Source organism: Aquila chrysaetos, chromosome 6, assembly GCF_900496995.4.
Source record: "Aquila chrysaetos chrysaetos chromosome 6, bAquChr1.4, whole genome shotgun sequence".
Taxonomy (NCBI): domain Eukaryota; kingdom Metazoa; phylum Chordata; class Aves; order Accipitriformes; family Accipitridae; genus Aquila; species Aquila chrysaetos.
In genome coordinates, this window is record NC_044009.1 from 43,204,119 (window position 1) to 43,225,107 (window position 20,989).

At 47.1% G+C, this 20,989-nt stretch overlaps 1 protein-coding gene across 1 annotated transcript in view; it reads right to left on the bottom strand.

Moving 5' to 3' along the window:
- ESYT3 (extended synaptotagmin 3) overlaps nucleotides 1-20,561 on the bottom strand; it is a 34,885-nt gene extending 14,324 nt beyond the window's left edge. Inside the window, exons 1-8 of the mRNA XM_030019171.2 lie at nucleotides 20,235-20,561; nucleotides 14,052-14,093; nucleotides 13,020-13,154; nucleotides 12,403-12,479; nucleotides 5,329-5,395; nucleotides 4,612-4,701; nucleotides 3,488-3,543; nucleotides 511-631 (exon numbers count right to left, since the gene is read on the bottom strand). Of these exons, the coding sequence (XP_029875031.1) occupies nucleotides 511-631; nucleotides 3,488-3,543; nucleotides 4,612-4,701; nucleotides 5,329-5,395; nucleotides 12,403-12,479; nucleotides 13,020-13,154; nucleotides 14,052-14,093; nucleotides 20,235-20,534 (888 nt within the window). The 5' untranslated portion in view covers nucleotides 20,535-20,561. The remainder of the gene's footprint in view (nucleotides 1-510; nucleotides 632-3,487; nucleotides 3,544-4,611; nucleotides 4,702-5,328; nucleotides 5,396-12,402; nucleotides 12,480-13,019; nucleotides 13,155-14,051; nucleotides 14,094-20,234) is intronic.
- Between the last annotated feature and the right edge of the window lie 428 nt (nucleotides 20,562-20,989).

The window sequence follows — 20,989 nt, forward strand, 5'->3', positions numbered from 1 at the left end:
TACCTTCATTGATGAGTGTATTAGGTATTTAATGGATGAAGGAGACTGAAGATCTGGGTATGTCAAGCATTTAGGAGATTTGGTGGTGGTGGTTTTTTTTCCTGAATTTTTTTTTCTGTAACAAAGAGCTGTCACCCCCTGAGCTCCCTATTTACACCCCTTCACATCATTAGTGAAAAAATTAAGTAGCCTGACACTCATTACTCATGTATTTACCTTCTCTAACTGAAGATCTGTGGTATTCTCAAATAAGACGTAGGTTTAAATTGGTAAATGAGCTCAGTGTCTAAACAGACTTCTTATGCCATGTATAGAGGGTAGGACCCCCCAGCCCATTATGAACTATCCAACATCTGCTTTTATATTTCTGAAATAGTACCTACAGAAAGCCTATAACCCAGGTTGAAACAGCTGATGCAGGAACCCAAGACATTAAGCTTGCATGCATCCACATTGTGGCAAACGCACGCTCAGGTAGATCAACACCCCCACTGAGAAAAAAAAACTCACACGCGGGACAGGGAACCTCAAGTGGGCAATGTTCATGTTCTTTTTCAGAGGCACTGTGATCCTGTTTGGTAGAACCAGCCGTGCAGCAATGAAGTCTTGAATTAGCGAGTCTGATATTACACTGCAGGTGGGGAAAAAAAAGCAACCTAAATCTCTACAATCGATCACAATTTCAATTAGAATGAAAGAATGAGGCACAGCAAAAGAAATGGGCACTGCGAAATGAGTGATACTGCCTACCTTCCCCTAAAAAGTTATCAAACATTGGAACAGGCTGCCCAGGGAAATGGTTGAGTCACCGTCCCTGGAGATATTTAAAAGACGTGTAGCTGTGGCGCTTAGGGACATGGTTTAGTGGTGGACTTGGCAGTGTTAGGTTTATGGTTGGACTTGATCTTAAGGGTCTTTTTCAACCTAAATAACTCTATGATTCTATGAAAGAGTGCCTACCTACAACCGCACATGGGCAGAAGGAACTCATGCTTATGACATTTAGCTTCGAATAAGAGGAAATGGAGAGGACAGTTCAACACCAGAACCCATCACCAAGGGTGGATGCGGATCACCGTGGAAAGTTAGGCTGTCTTCTATCAATAATTCGCATCCAGTTGAGGTGCTCCATAGGAGAGTATGAGCATGGGGCAGCCTCTCAAGATCTCTTTCAATCTTATTCCCTATTGTTCTGCACATAATTGCCGCTGCCTTGTGGCACACATGGTGCAAGTGCCCACTTGCACGCAGGGATGTTCCAGTCTAGGGTTACTAGGGCTGGATGTGAATTTGGCTCTAGCAGGTTGTAAATGATGAATGGGGAGCTTAGGCCACATGATGAGATCATCACGCACCCAAACAAGTCATACAAACTCATGTGCCTTCTGGGTTTCCTCGGGAATGCCGACACCAGAGACGGACACGGTGAGGAGGGAATGAGGAATTTTCAGCATTTCACAGGGGGCTCAAGACCTCGAGGTAGTTTGTTTTTAGACTTAGAACGTGGCCCCAGTGCACACAGCTCTCTGCTCTTGGCCACATGCTGAGACCTTACTGTAAAATGGAAGGAGAAGCCAGCCACACTCAAAACAAAATGAGTTTGGCTTTTTTTTTTTTTTTAATAGAAAACTAAGCAAAAGATGAGATTCTGTATCTTGGTATATTTTGCACTAAGAAGTAAAATCTTGGTTGAAGTAAGTGGACCTTTGGCACACAGGAGATCACACTTGCTGAACTGAGGGTACTGTCTGTCTTGGAGTTTAGGGAACTTTCCAGTCTAATTAAAACTTACACATTTTTAGCTTTTCAGTTTAAATCTTTTCTTTACAACTGCTCTATTCGTATGGCAGGGCCAACTAATTTGACCTATTTCTCCTGAGCAAGAAGTATATGGCTATCACAGACATCTGATACTCTTCAGATGATTAATGAGAGGATTTCAACATACTACTACAACTTGGCATGAGCCGAAGACAATATTAAGAGGAAAACCCAAGAGCACCAAACATCTGAAAGACTCATCCTCTTCATAAATCTAGTGCTTATAAGGCAGCTTCAGATGAGGCTGGCTTCACGCAGAAGGAAAGTCCTCTCCTACTCCAAACATGAAACCAGCAGCCTGAAAGCCCTTGGTCAGGCTGTTGGCTTTCCTGTCAAAAAAAACCCCACAGGAAGGTCACAGTCCCTTGTCCCTTCTCTCGAGTCTCGGGGTACACCCAACTAAACACAGCTTGTACACGAGGACAGACGACTGCATCCAGTTTCTTTACTCTCTTATGTAAGCCCAATTCATTTGGAAGGGAGAGCTCTTGTTCAACCTGCACTTCAGCCTATTCATGGTCAGGCCTGTTTTGCTCCTGGCTTTCATGTGCAGTGCTGACGAACAAGCGAGGGTTTCTGCGTTCAAATCCCTGTGAGAGATCCAGGGAGTGAAAATTTAGGACACCAAATTTGCACTTAATTATATGAGAGGCTGTAGGTTGGAACACCTACATACCTTCTCCCTGGAAGGATTAAGGAAACTATGTTAGAAAAGAACAGATTAATTCCTCTGATAAAAACTGGAGCTCTCAGGGCAAACTTCAGGGCAAAAGGCCACTCTGGCCTCAAATTAAGAGAAGAAGAAAGCTTCCTCTCGCTCGACATCAAAGGTCTTCAGAGGCCCTTTAATGCATAAACTGGCACCTAAAGTAGCCAGCCACTTCCTATGAGTCTGCAAACCATGAGCTGCAGGGGAAGAGAGGGGAACAGAAGTGTCTGCATTTGCATCTAAAGGGAGAAAGGCAATGGCTGAGTAACCAAATATATTACGTTCTTGCGTAACAGAATTTTCTCCTTACACTAAGGAAGAAGGACAAAGTGAATCTTCAATCTGGAGAAACAGTTTGAAACTTACAGTACTGAAAACCGCTAAGATTTTCATCCTTGCTATGCAAGTTTCATGCACAAGATCAACCCAAGAGGCACTAAGGAGGAGCTACATTTTCTGAAGAACCTAAAGGGTGAGCAGATTACACAGAAAGAGGAGAACATTTCTCCTTATAAATCCGGTGCAGTTTTCTTTATCGTGCATTGTATTTCAGTTTGTCAGAGGGACTGCAACTCTGTGATACCTTGCCTTTTTTCACTTTAAGGTAAAACATAAGCACAGACTGCCAGTCACCGAGATCTACCTCATCTACCTTTGCAAGTAACTGGCACATGGGAAACAGAAGGGCTTCTTTTTTAGTTTATAGACCACTGTAGTTTTGGGGATTTACTATTTCCACCCTAAATGCAATGAAGCGATTGAAGTAATTTTGACAGAATGTAAAAAGCACCCTCCTCAGGTTTTGCAGACTCCACAGCCAGATATGATGGGAGGAGTATCAACAGAACACCTTTTACACAAGGCTCTTGAGAATAGTTTTGATGATTACTGAAGAATCCCATCCCAACTTCCAGAGGCTTTTTGAAGAAGAATAAAGTGAAGCAAAGTGACACTCACTTAATCCCTGGGACATCCAGGAGGTTGCTCATGCCTGCCCAGTTGATTTCCAAGTGCTACAACAAGACCAGGGAGAAAAATTATACAGGACCATTGAAATTTATTTCAGAACAAATGCAGAATTTAAAGGGGAAGCAAATGCTTCTAAAACAAAGCCAGCTGTTTAAAGGAAGCAAAACCTGCACCAGCAAGTGACTGCATCTGTACATTAAAACCAACAGCTGGTATCAATTCCCTTATCTATTTTACCTGCCATACCTGAAATGAGGCTATCACTGGGAATTATCCTGCAAGCACAGGGAAAGACAGCATTCAGCCCCTAGCAGTGGCCATTGGCAGATGCCCTGGGGTCATGCGTAGTAAATCCAACAGCTCTACCTAGACTTTGAAGTTGTTTCCTCATCCTTTCACTCAGGGGTTGGCCTATGCCCTGAGGCAGGGGGATTTACTAACACCACCTGACTTCAGGAGTCTGTATTTCTATTCACATAACAAAACAAAAATGTTTTTTTCATGTGCTGAAATAATGTTACTACATCTAAACACAAAACCACTTCATCCGAGATCAAAAATGTATGACTTCCATGAACTCAAGCAAAGCATAACCCACAAGCAAGCAAAGCTGTGTGCTATAAGATAACTGGTTCTTACAAGACTAGAAGGTTTCTCATATTTTATTAAACCACAATTCCACTACAAGGCACGTAACCTTAAACAGGCAAGCTTTCAAAGCACAACCATGACTGAATGGTCTCCAAGATGACTGCATTTAAAATCTATGAATGGGAAGATTTAAAATCCACCTGCCAGGAACCTTGCAGGAAATAAATGGCTCCTGTGCTGTCACCATGGGAAAGCCCTCCCATTCTTAGAGTGAAGCAAATAACTTTTTAGACACTACTACAAAAAAATAGGGCAAATTCATTCCTGTCCTCTTGGATTTCAAGAGGAGGATTGAATAATCAGGAATTTGCTATTCAAACACCTGCACTGTGAGGCATTCACAGTTATGCAGTTTGGGTTACTAGTGATGGACAGCTCGTGTCACTCACTGAAGACCTACCCATGCATTAAGACAGACCAAGAAACAAGGAGGCTGCAGAGTGCAGTCACTACTGACTCACCGGCTTCTGCATAAAAAACAAGGTCACCGCTCCAATAAAAGGTGCATCAGTTAGAAGAGGTTCCAGTATCACCCGCAGTGTCCCATACAACTGCAAACAGAACAGAGCAAGGAAAACTGAGTCTGGAGGTACTTTTAGGATGCAGTTTCAAAGCTATGAGCTTTTCAGTGATGGAGATATTTTTTTAAATCTTACTTGAAGTCATTTTATTTAGAATTTAATAATAACAATAACCTCCTCCTCCCCGCCCCCAACCATTGCTGTTGATATCAGGCAATGCTTTCTAAGTTTGTGGAATCTCTCTGCAATCCTGACTGCCACACAATGGAGTAATCTGCCTATTAGATTTCAACACTGTAAAAACAGGTTGTTGGTCTAAACTACACCAGTTTATGAACACCCTGCCAGAACTGGCTCTTTCGAAGTCCTCTACCAACATGCAGCTCCTCTGAACTCCAGTGGCAGAAGCTGGCCCACATGAGCTCGATGCTCTAGCACTGACCCTGTTTAAGAGTCACACTAAGAAGCTGAGAAGTGGTATTTAGGTGCCTTCCATGGAAGGCATCATTTCCCCAGCCAAAACGCAAGTAGATAAAGCCAATCATTCCAAGCCTTCTAGTTGGTGGTTTCCCAGTTAAGTGTCAGGACCTCCCCACTGGGACATGCTACCTCCTGCCACACACAGCCTTGAACAGACAACGTTAGCACTGCACGCACCTGTATGCCTTTCACTCCAAGATTAAATTTCGATATGTCCATGTGAATCTCACAGTCCCCTATGTAACTGAAAGAAAATTCTCACATTATTCCACAGTTTGCAAAGTCCAATGAGAAATTTGGGGCTGTACAGAGTATAAATGAAATTAGTTTAACGGTTGACAACATGACCCCACAGGCAGAGACAGATTTTCAAGCAACTGAAAAGGCAAAGTTGAACACGTTGAACAAGGGTCAGGTCTTCAACAAGAGAAACGCCGCAGTCAGCTGCGATATTGATCTACCTGCAAAATGTCAAACCAACATCTGTATTTCAAGGTTAGTTCTTCATTCTTAAGACGGCTGAGGCAAGCTTGCTCCAAGGAGGGGATCAACAGGCTCATTCAAAATTCAAAGTCACAGCAATCGCCCTCTTGCTCCCTTCTCTGCCAAAAGCCTGATCCCACCCCACAACCTGGCGACCCAGCTCCCAAGCTGATGCAGAGCCATCCTGCCATTACATATAGGGTCCCCACCTTGCCCACAAACAAAAAGCCCATAGATCGCCCTCGCTCACAACCCAAAAGCCCACTTGAAGGACAAATTCATCACTAAAAATAACCTGGTTTCCTTGAGGCTGAATTAAAAGACAACAGCTTAGATCAGATTTTGGTCAGTTGCCATGGAGAACATCAGGCTTTAAATAAAATGAATGCCGAGTGCAGTACTTTCACAATTTGGAAGCCACCTTAGACTTTAATGAAAGTACAAGCATCACCTTATGCAGAAACCAATAGCCACTCCCCAGGGAGCAGAACCTAGCAGATTTGTTGATGCCTCTGGCAGAAAACAACTGAAGGGAGCTACCAAGTTCCCTTTCAGTCCTCTGAGAAATAGCTCTTTCTGGATGCAGACAGACAAATACCCTGCAGGTAAAGCACGGTGTAAAGGTACCAGTGAATGTGCTGTGCTTGCCACCTGCATGCATAATTTCACCCCATAATCAAAGAAAAAAGAGGAAGATTTTCTCCCTGACCACATGTATATGGGCAAATAATGCTGCAGTTGCCAATAATTCACACTGTAATTTGCACATGGACAGATTCCAACCCCTCCAAAAGAACCCGCCAAGAAGGTGTAACCCTGTGAATTTGTCTCCATTTTTGCAAGCAAAGTTCTCGAATATTTGTTTACAGAGAGTCACTTAACAGAATTTAAAAAGCTCATGACACACAAATTAAAGCCTTTAATGTTAGAGCATTCTCATTTCTTAAATAACCAACCACACAGGCCATGCCAAAATTAACACAATCTTGCTTATAAGCTAGTCATATAATTAAACTTGTTTTTACATTTATTAATTTCTACAATTTTGACATTATCTTGCAGCTCATTACACTGGGTGCTAATAGAGCTTTGTCACAATAGAAGTCTAAATGAGAAGCCAAAATGAGTTCCTCAATTTGCAGTAATTAATCCAAGAGGATTTAATTCAGCTGTTGCCAGTGTCCAACACGACAAATAATAATTGTGGTGTTTCAATTTACAACCTTTATGCCTTTCCACACAGTCAAAAACTCTTCCAACCCAGTCCTAGGTGTCTCTTTTCTCCAGTAACACTGCAATACATGCAATCGTGTTTCAGAGTCTACATGTCAGAGAAGTCTTTACCCCTTTTATCAGAGCCTGAGCCTTTAATTATCCTTACGTCTGCTTCATACAGGCACCACCCCCACGTCAGGGTGCTCGGGAGGAAGGATGCCCTCTTTGCTCATTAGTTTTACTCCTCAGCTCCCGTCCAAGCTGCTCGCGCTTTCGCCTGCCGGCTCTGCTGAGCGTAACCTCGCTGTGCTCTCTGCTGTCCTTCCCCCAGACAGGGCGCACCTGAGCCAAACTCGAGCCTTGACACTCAAAAGCATGAAGGGCTGAACCCCTCTGCCACTATCCACAGGACCGTGCCTTACCCACCTGTGAAGGGTGGAGGAGCCACCCGTTCCTCTCCCAAATCACCCGTTGCACAAGGTGATGCAGAGAAGCGCGCCTGTGTCACGGGCGAGGACTGGAGAAGCTTGTACGAGAGCGCGTATCCGTATCGCTCCTGCACTTGGGTGGAAAAGCTGGGCCCGGTGTTTATGATACGATGGCAACCCGCCGGCTGAAGGCAGGGATGCTACAAGAGCGCGTACGGACAAGCTCGACTAACCTGGACGCCTGCGCATCCCTTTAGAAAGGGCACGTGCAATTCTCCCCCTGTAAAGTAACTCCCCGGGGGCCCCACCTTCTCATCGGCCTGCGTGCTAAACGCCCGCTTTGGTCCAGCCTTCTCAGGTGCTCTGTAAAGCGGACTACTGCTTAGTCTGCCTGACTTTGGACTTGGGTATACGAGGAAGCAGTATTAGACAAATGAGAGAGACAAGAAAACGTCAGCAAGTACCACAGGGTATGAGAAAAACCAGACCACCTCTGCCTTTCCCCTTTGCCTATCGAGTCAGGCTTCCGAGGGCAAGCATTCCTTTTCTGCTCAAGACTGACAAGTTTCCAAAACGCTTTTAGTTTCTTGTAAGATCCTACAAACTTAGTTAACCTAAGCTCCACCAAAGCTCAAAGTATTGTTGCACGCTTCTTTTGACGACTTTCTCCAATTCTGCACTAGATGACAGAGACTGTCTTTCCAGATTTGATAACGTGCCAGTTAGGAAGTCCAGAGATTCTCTTTTAAGAGTAAATTGCAACGCATACGTATTTTTTTATACATCTTAATTACTACACTATTCTTCTATGACATCTCAGGTACTGTAAATGCCACAGAAGAGCAAGGAAATGAAAATTCAAAACATTTCCAATGAAAAATGATTATGAGTACTAAATCCGATTGACAAAATAGGAAGAAACTGGATTGCAAGATATTCTTCTGGGAGGTAGCAGTGCCTTCAAATACTTCGAAACTCTGATGACTATAGCCAATGAGTACACAGCTACCCAGCAGCTCAGGCAATTGCAGAATTAGTGGGAAGAAAAGCAGCTGTAGGAGGTCAAGTGGCTGCTCTTGAAAAGTTCCCATTTTGAAAAATGCAATTTTGGAGAACACTTCTGGAATGCTGTGACATTAATTCATTTGGAGAATGCAACTGTCAGCACTCTGTGCTCAGGGGACCGATTCATGATTTAGATCTACGCAACGCAAATTGTTTGGAGATCCCAGAGCATTGCCAATTTATTTCCAGCTGGGATCTCATATTTTGGATTTGGGGATTTCAAATCCCAGTCTGGTGGGGATCTCGTATTTCATTTAGCCACTGCGAGAACCCTGATACTTTCTTATGTGTCATGCAAAAGCTGTAGATCAGGTATACTTGCGCTGGAAAGCAGACACATGAACAGAATACAGACACCAGGACCTTCAAACAGATAAATGACAAACTCTGTACAGAAGACCTGAAGGTAAGCAGCAATTATCTCAACATTTCTGTTTAGTCCTATAAGCTGTGACAAAATTTACACAACTTAATTTACACCAATTGAGTGCATCACCTCAGGGACCAAGCAAAAGATTTTGAAAGAAGACTTACAGCCTCCCTCCTTGCCTTTGCCAAAAGGTCTCTGTGCCTCACAAGTCGTCACCTCTGAGCCTTGGTTTTCCTACCAAAAACTCAAGTATAGTCCTTTCACGGGGGACAGTCAAGACTGTAATGAAACAGTGTTCTACATAACCATTCCTAATGCTCTGATGCTACGGACGTGTAAGCTGCTGTTAGCAGATTTAATTAAAGGAGCTTCTCAAGTTCCTTTTGGTAACTCCGTGCAATACCAGATCTACTGCATCACTGGCTCTGCTGACAGCTACTGCCCATACAAGCAAGGGACCTCTAAGTGCTATTTTTCACAGTTCCCAAGCAAAGGATGCCATTTGTGATATCACACCACAGATTTAACACAGAGGAAAGGAAGCTCTTCTTCACACGGCACAGACCTGACCCACAGCGTTCAGTACCACATCGTGTTACGGAGATAAGGAGCACAGATTAAACAAAACACCTGATGACCATATGTCTACGAGTGGCTATTAAAACTACACAAATGATTCCACACAGACCACAAGAGGGAAAGGTTTTTTCTACTCCTGCCCTTTTCCTGTGTTTTTCCTCGGCCACATCAAAGACTCCGGGCTTCAGAGACTAGTTGCCTCCTTGATAAAACTGGAGGAGAAAATCCCTCTCCCTGTATTGCCGTGAGACTGTGTCCTAGTTTCAGCTGGGATGGAGTTAACTGTCTTCCTAGTAGCTGGGACGGTGCTATGTTTTGAGTTCAGTATGTGAAGAATGTTGATAACACTGATGTTTTCAGTTGTTGCTAAGTAGTGTTTAGTCTAAAGTCAAGGATTTTTCAGCTTCTCACGCCCAGCCAGCGAGAAAGCTGGAGGGGCACAAGAAGTTGGCACAGGACAGAGCCAGGGCAGCTGACCCAAACTGGCCAAAGGGGTATTCCAGACCATGGGACATCCCATCTAGTATAGGAACTGGGAAGGGGGAGCGGGGGGGGAAAATCGCTTCTGGGGGACTAGCTGGGTGCCGGTCGGCAGGTGGTGAGCAATTGCACTGCGCATCATTTGTACATTCCAATCCTTTCATTATTGCTGTTGTCATTTTATTAGTATTATCATTATTAGTTTCTTCTTTTCTGTTCTATTAAACTGTTCTTATCTCAACCCGCGGGTTTTGCTTCTTTTTCCCGATTTTCTCCCCCCATCCCACTGGGTGGGGGGGGAGTGAGCGAGCGGCTGCGTGGTGCTTAGTTGCTGGCTGGGGTTAAACCACGACAGACTGAAAGCAAGAAGCATTCACGGAGCGTGCCGAGGTTTCTGGACGCGAGACGCTGCCTAACAGAAAGGGGAACTCGGCACTGGAGCGGGGCAGGGCTGCCGGCAGGGCGGGAGCGCTCTCCCCCAGGATAACAGCATCCCGCCTGAAGCGGCTGCTCGGCCTTCCCCGCACGCCGCGCTGAGCCACCCAACAGGCCACGCTCACGTGGGTTCGCCAGCCGGGGAACTCCCACAAAATTACAGCTAGCAAGCACCGAGGCGAAGGAGTCATGTTTATAACACGCAGCCGTATTAATAATCCTTTAATGACCACTGCAACGTAGCTACGCTTCTCTGAAGCCTAAGCCGAGAGAGGGAAGTCAGTCACCGCGGTCTCGGCATTGCGAAGCGTGCCGCGCTGGCACCCACAGCGCACCACTCTCTTCTCCGGAGCTGCGATGGCAGGACGCAGCCCGGTGGACCTATCCGGCCATTTAATCCTCACCAGCAGGCAGCGACTGAGAGGGAGCGCAAAGGGCAGCAGCCTCACATCGGGGCAGCTCAGGGCCGTCTCCTCTAAGCAGCTCTTCTCCCAACACCAGCCGCACTCACGCAGACACTCACATATAGCTAAGAGAGCCTATTTTATAAGGGGGTTTGCCTCACTCCAGGAAAGCGGAGATTGCCCATTTCTTTGCTTAAAGAAAAGGAGAAAAAACCACGTTCCTTTGGCAATCCAGAAAAAGGCGGGTAAATAACACCGCTGCTCGTAGATTTGCTTCTCCCCATTCCTGGAAGTAATATACTACCTCCTGCCGACACTGCGCAACACACAACACCCAGCTCAGTTGCAGAAGCTGATGTTAATGTATTAACATACGAGAAGCTGGGTCCCTAACACAGCCCAGGAGAAGAGACTCCCATGAGAGACACAAGGCAGTCTGAACAGTCCCGTGTGAATACAGAGAATACTTGGGTTATCAGATGACGGTTCAGGTAAAGTTATCGTCAGGATGAGGAACAGAAGCGTTTGGCCAATTTGGAGATGCCGATGGGTCTGCCAGAGGTACAGGAATGAGGAGGTGGAGGAATCCCTCTGCAGAGGATTGTTAAAGGATGGTGAAAATGAGTACGTGGGAGAAGCAGCCTGGAGAAGTAGTTTAACAGAGAACAGCAGCGACCTCCTGCAGAGCCTTAAAGGCATCAAATCCCTCAATCTCAATGCAGAAAGCACGAATGATTTGCCAAAGGCCCCAAAACTGGTCTGGCTATTACAAAGAGCACTTCATTGACAGCAGTGAAGCACAACATGTTCTGGCTGAAAATCAAGTATGTCGTTTTGCAGGGAGCGATGGTGCTCTGCCAGGGCTGGGGATGCTGCCATGCCATTGCCACATTAAGCAGCAGGCACAGTTCTGAGCAGCTCTGTGCGGTTGCCAAGACACTCCGTAATTTCACACTGCTTTTTCCTGGCATTACCATGAAGAAAAGCCATTTAAATTAGGCAGCTCAATTGCCCACTAAACTTACAGAGCTACAGCAGCATGCAAGTGGTAATTCCCCCAGTAATTCCATTCTCCAGGCTAAACCAGGAGAGAGTTTAGCTCTGCAGTGGCTCCGATGTTAACAAAATACACAAGCTCATTCAAAACAGCCTGGGAGGTATCAAACTTTTTATCTAATTTTGTTGTTGTTGTTGTTGTTGTTGTTAATAGAGCCAGAGGCAGTTTTCTGCTCAGAGAACAGCTGTAATCAGAAAAAAAAGCAAACATGTTGGGTGGTACATGGAACAAATGGCAAGTAAAACAAGAGGATTAATCTAGGGGAAGAAATTAAAAAATAAATAGCAGTTCTGGAAGAACTTGAGAGGTTGGACTGAAGAGGAACCACAGTGGGGCAAGACAGACCAAGCACCTCCGTGCCCGAGAGCCGTCAGAACAGAAAATACAGTCCCAGAACTTGGGTTCTTACTGCCACGAATAGCAAAGCCAAGGGACACATTCTTATAACCACGGCAGCAGTGATGGGCCAGAGTAGGTAACACGTAGACCTGTGCAGGTGACCCTGCTTTCTGACTTAAAGGCTGATGCACAACATCTCACTTCTCTAAGTATGGAGGACATCCAGCTGGGGGACAGATTATCTCATATCATTCTAGGTTGATATAAGAGAAGGACCTCTCCACTTCACGCTGATCTTAGTGGACCACGTGTCCAGTCCAGCGTGACAACTCACACACAGGTATCAAACGGGCAGTGAGTTAAGAACCATCTACATAACCAGTGATGCAGTGTTACCATATCTGCAGGTCTAGGATAACTTGTCTTCTATTGATTTCTTTGGTGTAGGCTTTTATTCCGTTGATTCTAGGGCACTGAAATAAAGACAAACAAGATACAACATAGTTAATATCTTTCAAGTTAAGCCCAAGTGAACAGGGCTTCTCACTTCAATCAATTTGAGTACAGAAGTATTCATTAAAGACTTTGCACAGCCGCATGTAAATTATGAGTAAACGACACAAGTTTTTCCCCTAAGGGGGTAGTGTGAACAGCCTTGGCAGTCCTCAAATACAGAGCTGGTTGCAAGTAGCCCACACTGCAAGCCTTAGGAAGCACTGACAACTCCTGTTGCAAGGGTGTAACAAAGAAATGTGGATACGTGCCCCTTTTTCTATCTCCAGTCCCATGATACTGACAGCCAGGGGAAGGGATGTGTGTGTCTCCTACATGATCTTTCCTTCACGGTGAAGATGCTCAAGTCAACATGAGGAGGGAACAAAGGAGCAGCAGTGTTGTACCAATACCATTTTGTTAAACACGCAGAGCTTTAAAGAGCTGAACATCAGACTCCCCTTGCATCTGAACTTTTCAGAAAAGACTGAACTGCAAGTGTTGCAAAGGATTCACACTACCTTTTCACCAAAGTGGATCTTGGTAAAGGTGCATGTTTTCAGATGTACATTCTTCGCTCTGATTTTTGGTTCAAGAACTTCTTTAAACGCTTTTTCCATGATTGTCCCGAAGTACGGCCAAGCCTGTACAAGGACCTAAAGAACAGCAAAAGCAAAAACACACTGAAGATTCTTTGTATAAAATACCTTTTGTTGAGAAACAGACACACATTACACAACACCGGGCTATTAATGTCTGTCCTTTTAAAATACCTAGTCACTCACATTTGTGCTCTTAAGTCATCCTTACAGGAGGATCCATCTCAGTTCCTCAGAAAAGGAATTTGGTTTAGAAACTGAAGGGTGAATTTTCAGCACCATAGAGTCTATTGACTGCTTCTAACCAGGGAGGCTGAGCCAGCAAAGCCCAGGGTTAAAATCTCTAAAGTACAATAGTCCCTAATTACTCTAAAGTGTCACAAAGTTCCCTGGAGTTAGGTTTATTTAGAGGGGAGTGAAATGAGCTTTTACATCAAAAAGAAAGTTTGCTAAAAAGAAAAACGGGATAGTTACTGGATGCTAATTTGCAAGTTCAGCTGTTTTGCTTTGAATTCCACAGAGTCCAGTTCCACTGAGAGCTTGACTATACCTGCTGGTGGGAGCACCTGCCTCAGAGCTCTCTGGGAACCTCTCTGGTAAGAGGAGATGCCACTACTTTTGCTAAAATAGTAATAATGGATACACACATATGTATATGCACACACACATATACATACACACACGCACTTGCTTTCTTTTTTTTCTTTAAATCTCAGAATGAAGTGCTATGGTCAAATTCATCAAACCTGTATCAACCAGGCACACACTTGGCTCTCACCAAAACCTCAGTGGCAACTCTATACTTCAGCGGCTCCAAGCCTTAAGTACAGACACTGACATGATTGACCCGTATTGTAGCGACCTGATAACTTTCTCAGACTTGGCCCACAGAGTTTGTGCTGTGATGCAGCTCAGAGCAGATGGTGTCACAAACTGGAGTTCAGAGCTCCTCACCTTGTTCAGCCACTCCACTCGTTCAACATCGGGGAAGTGAACCTGGATGCAAATTAAAATAAAGTGAGTGCCACATGCCATCTGTTTCAGTGTACTGCAACACGTGCAAAAGATGGAGCACGGAACATGTTTTAGAGTAAGTTGAGATCCCTCTGCCCTCATACATACATCCTTTATAATTTATTACCTCCTTGAAAATTGTAAAAGGCAAATAAAATAGTGAAAAATAGTAAAAGGCAAAAGAACACACATGCACTGATGTACCAGTATGCCTCTGGGCACATTTAAATGATTCAAGCAAGTGTCATATCCTGTTCGTGACGTAACGCAGCATTAGATTTCTCATCCTTCTCTTGGTCATACCTTGGGAAGCCACAAGAACCTGCTTCCCTTCAAGATCACGAGCTGTGCAGGACCTGTTTCCTGTACTGGCTCACCTCAACCAGGACACCGCACTTTGGAAAACAAGAACCTGCTTGGGAAACTCAATTTATTGGTTGCGGCAGCATTTCTCCACCAATACCAACGTAGTGCCAATGGCTTCAGGGAAAAAAAGCACCGCAAGAGTTCAAGCTTATTAGCGTACACTATCATGTGTAACAGTCCAGTGTTTTCACCTCTCGGAGCTTTTTAAGATGCTACGGACAAATTAAAATGAAGCGTCACTCATGCATCATGTTTTCAGGTTGGACACATCAAATGCCAACAAGAAGCGTTATGTGTCCATTACAAAATCCCTCCAGTTCCCTGAAGTGATGACTTGTTTAATCACCATCAGGACAGTCGGATACGAGGCCACTCAAGTAACTAACTAATCTCTCAGACCTCACCAAGAAGCTGCTGAGTGAAGAGTCACCATCACCTTACTACCATCGCACATTAAAGTTTTATGGATGTGGTATTTTCAGCCAGTACTACAAGCTGGTAGCAGGTTATCGCAGAAGGGAAGGATGGTGCAGCAGCTTCTCAGAATGGACATTCAGGCCCTGCTCAGCTCTACAAGAGCACCCGAATACAAAGGGACTCCTTCGATTATCATCTAGCCTGATAATAGTAAGTGGATAGGACAATACATTACCTCCTTACATGAGAGCTGTGAATTACACTCTTCGGTCAAAGGCTTGCTGTTTAATTCAGCAGTTTTCAGAGAGGTGCTCAGAGATGTTCCGATGGAACGGACAGCAGCTTGCCTTTTATTCCAGCTTCACGTACGATTTCAGAGCCCATTTTCCTTGCTCAAATGATGCCTCAAATTGTCTCCAATTATCACATTAAAAAATCCAAAGTGATATTACCATATTCTTTATAAGCAATTTCTTTTGATGCTCTAAATAGCAACTATTCCATTAAATAAGACGACGCAAGTTCACTGAAATGTCAGCCTACCCAGCTCTATTTGCATGATAAAGTGAGAATACAGCACCAGAAGGGACAATCAATACCGATAAAACTGCTGCTGACATTTTACAGTAAGGCGGATTATGTGAATCAGGGGACCTCCACTTCACCTGCCAGCCTTTCATGTTTCACCAAAAGGTCCTCCGCCGGGGCACATAAATCCCGAGCAGCCTGAAGGCAGCTGATCCCCAGCTCCAACACAAGTGCCGAGCGCCAGTGCCCCGCAGCATTTGTGCCACAGCTCTGGATCAGTCGCAGGCAGGGCAGAGCAGGGATGGAAGTAGCATGGCGAGCTGTCCTTCAAAAGATCTTACAGTGCGGAGAGTGAGGTGACCCAAAAGGAAGGAAAGACCAAGACTCAGGGCAACAGTGAGGCCACCACATCACAATGAGAACGCGAGAGATCCACCAATGTTAAGGGGAGAAACATAGCACAATATAAACCACTCAAACTGGCTGGGATTATTCACTAGAGCCAAAGCTGCTAGAGATGCAACCGCAAGAGGTGACCAAGAAGCAAGCTGGTGGCTAAAGAGAGCTGGAAGAGCACACAGGAACATCAGGAAACAGGCAAAACACATGAGGAGGCGGCAGCAGCTAGACCTACCTGAAGAAAAAGCAAAATTGAATTCACTATTTGAGCCACAGACGCCCAAACCAGACAGCCCAGGGCAAACTCCAAAAGCAACTGCCATGAATCACCTGTCACTGTGTCACACCTCAGATTGCTGTGATAGGATTAGCAGCCATCTGTGGTACGTTTCCATCCCGCTTGACACCCCCTCATTCACGTGTCTGCAACACAGCTCCTACCCAGGCACTCTGTGCCTCAGTTTCCTTTCACAGACGGAAGAAATAGCACTGCTGTAGCTCAGAGGTACCAAGGAGCACCAGGAGCTCCTTGCCTAACACAACAGGGCTCTCACAGAGGCAAACACCACAGAAACTGGCCGGCTGCATGTGCCGGGTGAAAAACGGCTTTCTGCCTATTACGAAAGGCCACCAAATTTCAGTCGGCTCCCGATACCAAAGGTCAGCTGCACCCAACGGCACGAGTTCAATGAGCAGTTCTGCAGAACAAGCGGAACCTGGTATCCAAGTGTCGCATCTAGATTATCTGCTGTCTAGTAAGACATCAGCTCTGAGCAAAGCCTTTCCTACCCACAGGGCATTCCTACAACGTGCATGTCCCCCTAGCAGAAGATGAGTTCTGCTCTAGTTCAGCCCAGGGACACCACCAAGCTCTGTTCTTGACCCAAGAGCTTACTCCAAGAACTTACCGTGTCCTACTATGTTTTGGAAGAAAACCATTTGCAGTTCCATACTTTTTAACCACATGCTCTGGACTTCAGACTCACTTCTGACCCTTGTTACTGGTGAAAGCCCTGACAGCAAGGTCTTGTCCTCGAGTTTGTCATCAGTACAGCACAGGTAAGAGAAGCCCAAAACACTTTCTACTAAGCCTAGAACCAGCCACCAAGAGCTGCCAAGGTTAACGCTGCCCCAGAATAAGACTTAATCCTGTAGCCTTGGGCAAGTCACACTATCAAAATCAGTTTTCCCTATCTACAAAAGGAGGCATACTTCTTGCCAATATTTTAGGAATGCTGCAAAAATTACTTAGCATTTGAAAAGAGCTTTGAAGATCAAAACCACTAGGTAAGGGCCAATTACTAGCAAGTAAACAAAATGTATAAGTTTCTGCATGGCTCCACCTTGCCCTGGAGCAGGCCACACCAACAATCATAGCAATAGCAAAAACCATGTCTGACACAACAGTGCCATTCTATTCAAATACAACACAGGAATCTATCCATCAGGGGTTTTTTTTTGTTTCTTTGGCATTTTGTTGGGGTTTTTGGGTGCTGCTTTTTTTTTTTTTTTTAAGGGACAGGGTTTTTAGCTCCCCGTGCTGTGGCAAAAAAAAAAAAAAAAAAAGTCTAAACAAGCCTTTTGCATGAACAAGGAATTAACAGGCAAAGTTTTAAGAGGACTGTTCTGTAGCCAGTAATATCAATTTCTCCTGGTAAACGGAATTTAACATCAGGAAGAAACCCAGCATACGTGGATGTTCTTACCTGCAACCTGCTAACAGCTGCAAAGGCAACACAGAGGAGTCACCACCACCCTCAGGAGCCAGAACAAAGGTCGAAGCCCAGCTACCTCTGCCCCGGGGAACTGACTGGTTTTACAAAAGTCATGCCAAAGGTTGCACAGGCTGAAGTCAGAAAATCTCACCTCGACAAGACACAGATCTGGCTCTGCTCGACACGAGCAGATTTCCAGCCTGGTTTCCCAAGGAAGCACAGCCTGCCCACGTAAGCAGCCTAGCACAGGAATGCCTCTATTCCAAACTCACTGGCTGGTTTCAGCCAAGAAACTGGTGCTGCAAAATAACCTGCAGATTCCCTGAAACAGATGGTTGAGTAGATGAGGGAAACCCTCCCAGCATCCCCCCCGAAGGAAAGGCTGCAATATGAATGCATCTCCTAACGACTGATACCAGGACTGAGCGGAACCCGAGTCCCATTTGAAGGAGCTACTGCACTGCTCTTAGGAAGAACGGTTTTTAACCAAGTAGCGCAACCAATGATCGGTCTTAACTCTTCACTGGACGGATCCTCCTCATTTTACTACAGGGCATGTGAGGAGACAACTATTTACCAACGCCCTAAAACACTGCCATTGCTTCACACCTCCAGAACCTTTCCTAGGATTAGAACACTGCAAATCCAACCGATGTTCCCCCTAGCCCGAATTGTATTCCTACTCCCACCTCTGCATGTCAGGAGAGAAGAATGCAAGGGACATTTTTAGAGCTGTTTCAATCGAAGGCTCATGAATGCTGAAAGGCAAAAATTGAAAGATAAAAAAAGACGATACCACAGAGAATAAACTGAATAGAGAGCAGGCGAGAATCAGCCTCCAAGACTGGCACAGGGGAGAAGCAGATCAAATCGAGGAAGGGGATAGAAGGAAAATTAAAACTGAGGAGTTAAAAAAACCATCAAGTGTGGCGTGGAGGCAAACAGCAATTGATGAAGAACAAAAATCACCGACATGGAAAAGGAAAGGCGGGGACGTAGCAATAGGCATAAAAGCTAAAACTAAAAGCAGGCAGTGCAGCCCCTTTATCCTTAGGTCCCACCTCCTGCCTTCCAGCACCCAGCTCCAGGAATCCACAGGTCAGGAGTGAGGCCTCTGAAGAGCCTGACTCCACGTTCCCTGTGAGCACCTGCTAGGCAGTGGGAGCCAGCGGTGGGATCCCCCGCAGGGATCTCCTGAAGGAGGCTGAGCAGCCCCAGCTCCGTCGGCCTCTCCTCACACAGCAGGGGCTCCAGCCCCTGGCCATCTCCGTGGGCTCTGCTGGAGTCTCCCTGTTTGTCAAAACCTCCCCCGTGCTTGGGGGACACAGCGCTCTCCGCGCAGCCTTGTGAACGCCGAGTACAGGGCAATCGATAATCCCTTCCATTGACCGCCTGCCCATGCCCTAATGAAGCCTGACGCTTCCAACCACAAAACCTAAGAACGTTTGAGACTGCGTTTGTGTGTGTCGGGGGGCAATTCTGATTTTTTCAGCGATGACTAAGAGGCTCCATTTCTCATCACCGAGATGCAGGGCACTTGAGGATAAAACACAACATTATTCTCGCAGCATCAGGGCAAGAGCTGACACCACCACACGCATTAATGCTCTGAGTTGTTTTAAACACTCAATAGAAACAAGCAGAAACCTCATTCAGAGACAGACTTCTGTGCCCAGTGGGAGGGAACATGTGCAGGGAGCCGCACCAGCTCTGCTAGGAGACCCTGGCCTCGCTTCTCGAGGTGCCAACTGCCTTCGTTTCCCACAGTATTAAGGAGAGCCAAGTGCTGTAGGCTATATAAAAGAGTTTGCTGACTATAAGTGTCTCCACACAACATTCCTTACAAATGGAGCTCTTTGATATTCTCTTTCATACAAGGAAAGCGTTTCCCTACCAGTCCCTGACATGTTTTTAAATGCTAAGCAAATGACAATGAAGAAAAGAAAAACAAACCTGCATCATCCTTTTCCATTAGCCCACCAAGGCTACCCGACAAATAACCAAAGACATAGAATAAAACGTGCGGCTCTATTTTCAAGTTTCTTCACTTTAAAACCTAGAGTGGTTAGGAACAAATGTGAAGAACAAACAGGGATTGGCTTTCCATACCACCAAGAGATGGCTCTTCAAAGTTAAATCCTTGCTTTTTAGCAGGCAGAGAATATTATGTTTATCGATTTTTAATTCTTTTTTTTTTCAAATGCCTCTAAAGAGAAGGGGAGAAAACCTTCTCGATGAGAAGGTCTAAAATAACTGTCCCCTACACCAGAATACCTGCAGTGCAACAGCACATGCTTGGAAGAAGATTTCTCCGGGGATACAGCAGTCTATTTTACAAGCACGCTGCCAGCAACACGCACGTTTCCTGGACTAAAACAACTTCCAGTTTAGCGCTCACTTTACTGAGCAAGACTTCAGGGACGGCGCTGCTCGGTCCGAGGCATCACCGCCACCTCTCTTCTTTTGCCCTTCGGCTGCTCCCTGCGAACACCCCGCTCTCTGTACCGCTCCCGCCGCACCGCCCGGCGCTCCCCAGCCACGCAGCCCGGAGCCGCCCGCCCGCCCGCCCGCCCGCAGCGTCCCCGCTCCCGGGGGCTCCCGCCGCTGCTGCGGGGGGGGGGGGGGGGGGGATGCGATGCGGGTGAGTGCGGAGGGGCTCAGCGCACCTCCGCTCCCCCCGCCCCCGGTCCTCACTCACCCAAGCCGGCAGGTGCCGGTCGGCCAGGCCCCGGCACACCGCCTCCCGCTCGTCCTCCAGCAGCGCGAAGGCGGCAGCCAGCCGGTCGCGCTTCCAGCGCCGGTTGCGTCCCCAGCACAGCCACAGCGCCAGCCCCAGCAGCACCCAGCTGCCGCTCAGCCCCAGGTACCCCGCCAGGTAGACGGGACCGAGCCACAGCAGCGCCCGCACCGCGGACGAGAGCAACAGCCGCGGCAGGGCGCCCGGCCGCCGGGCGGCGGCGGCGGCGGCGTTAGGGCGGGAGGCAAGCGCGGGATTCATGGTGCGCTCCGGAGCGCCCCCCCCCAGCCCCGACTGCGAGGGGTCGCCCCTGCCGAGTGCGCCCTCCCCGCGCCGCTGCCGCTGCCGCAGCCGCAGCTGCCCCCGCCCGGCGGGGAGGCGCGCCCCGCGCCGCCGGGGCGCCCGCCCGGCCCCGCCGCCGGCGCCCCACGGCCCGCCCCGCCCCGCCCCGCCCCGCCCCGCCGCGCTATGGCGCCCCCCAGCGAGCGCGCCGCGAAGCGCCGGCGGGGCGAGCCGCGCCGAGGGGCGCGGCCCCCCCTCCGCGGGGGCGGGCGCCGGCAGCGGCGGGGTTCCCGCCGAGGGGCAGCTCCCCCCCGGCTCTCGCACGCCAGGGGCGGGCGGCCCTCCCGGCCAGCCCGGCTTCCCCGAGGGTTCCCCCCCCCCCCCCGGCACCGGTCTCGGCGGTAGCCTGCTGGTGAGGGGGCGGTCATCCCATC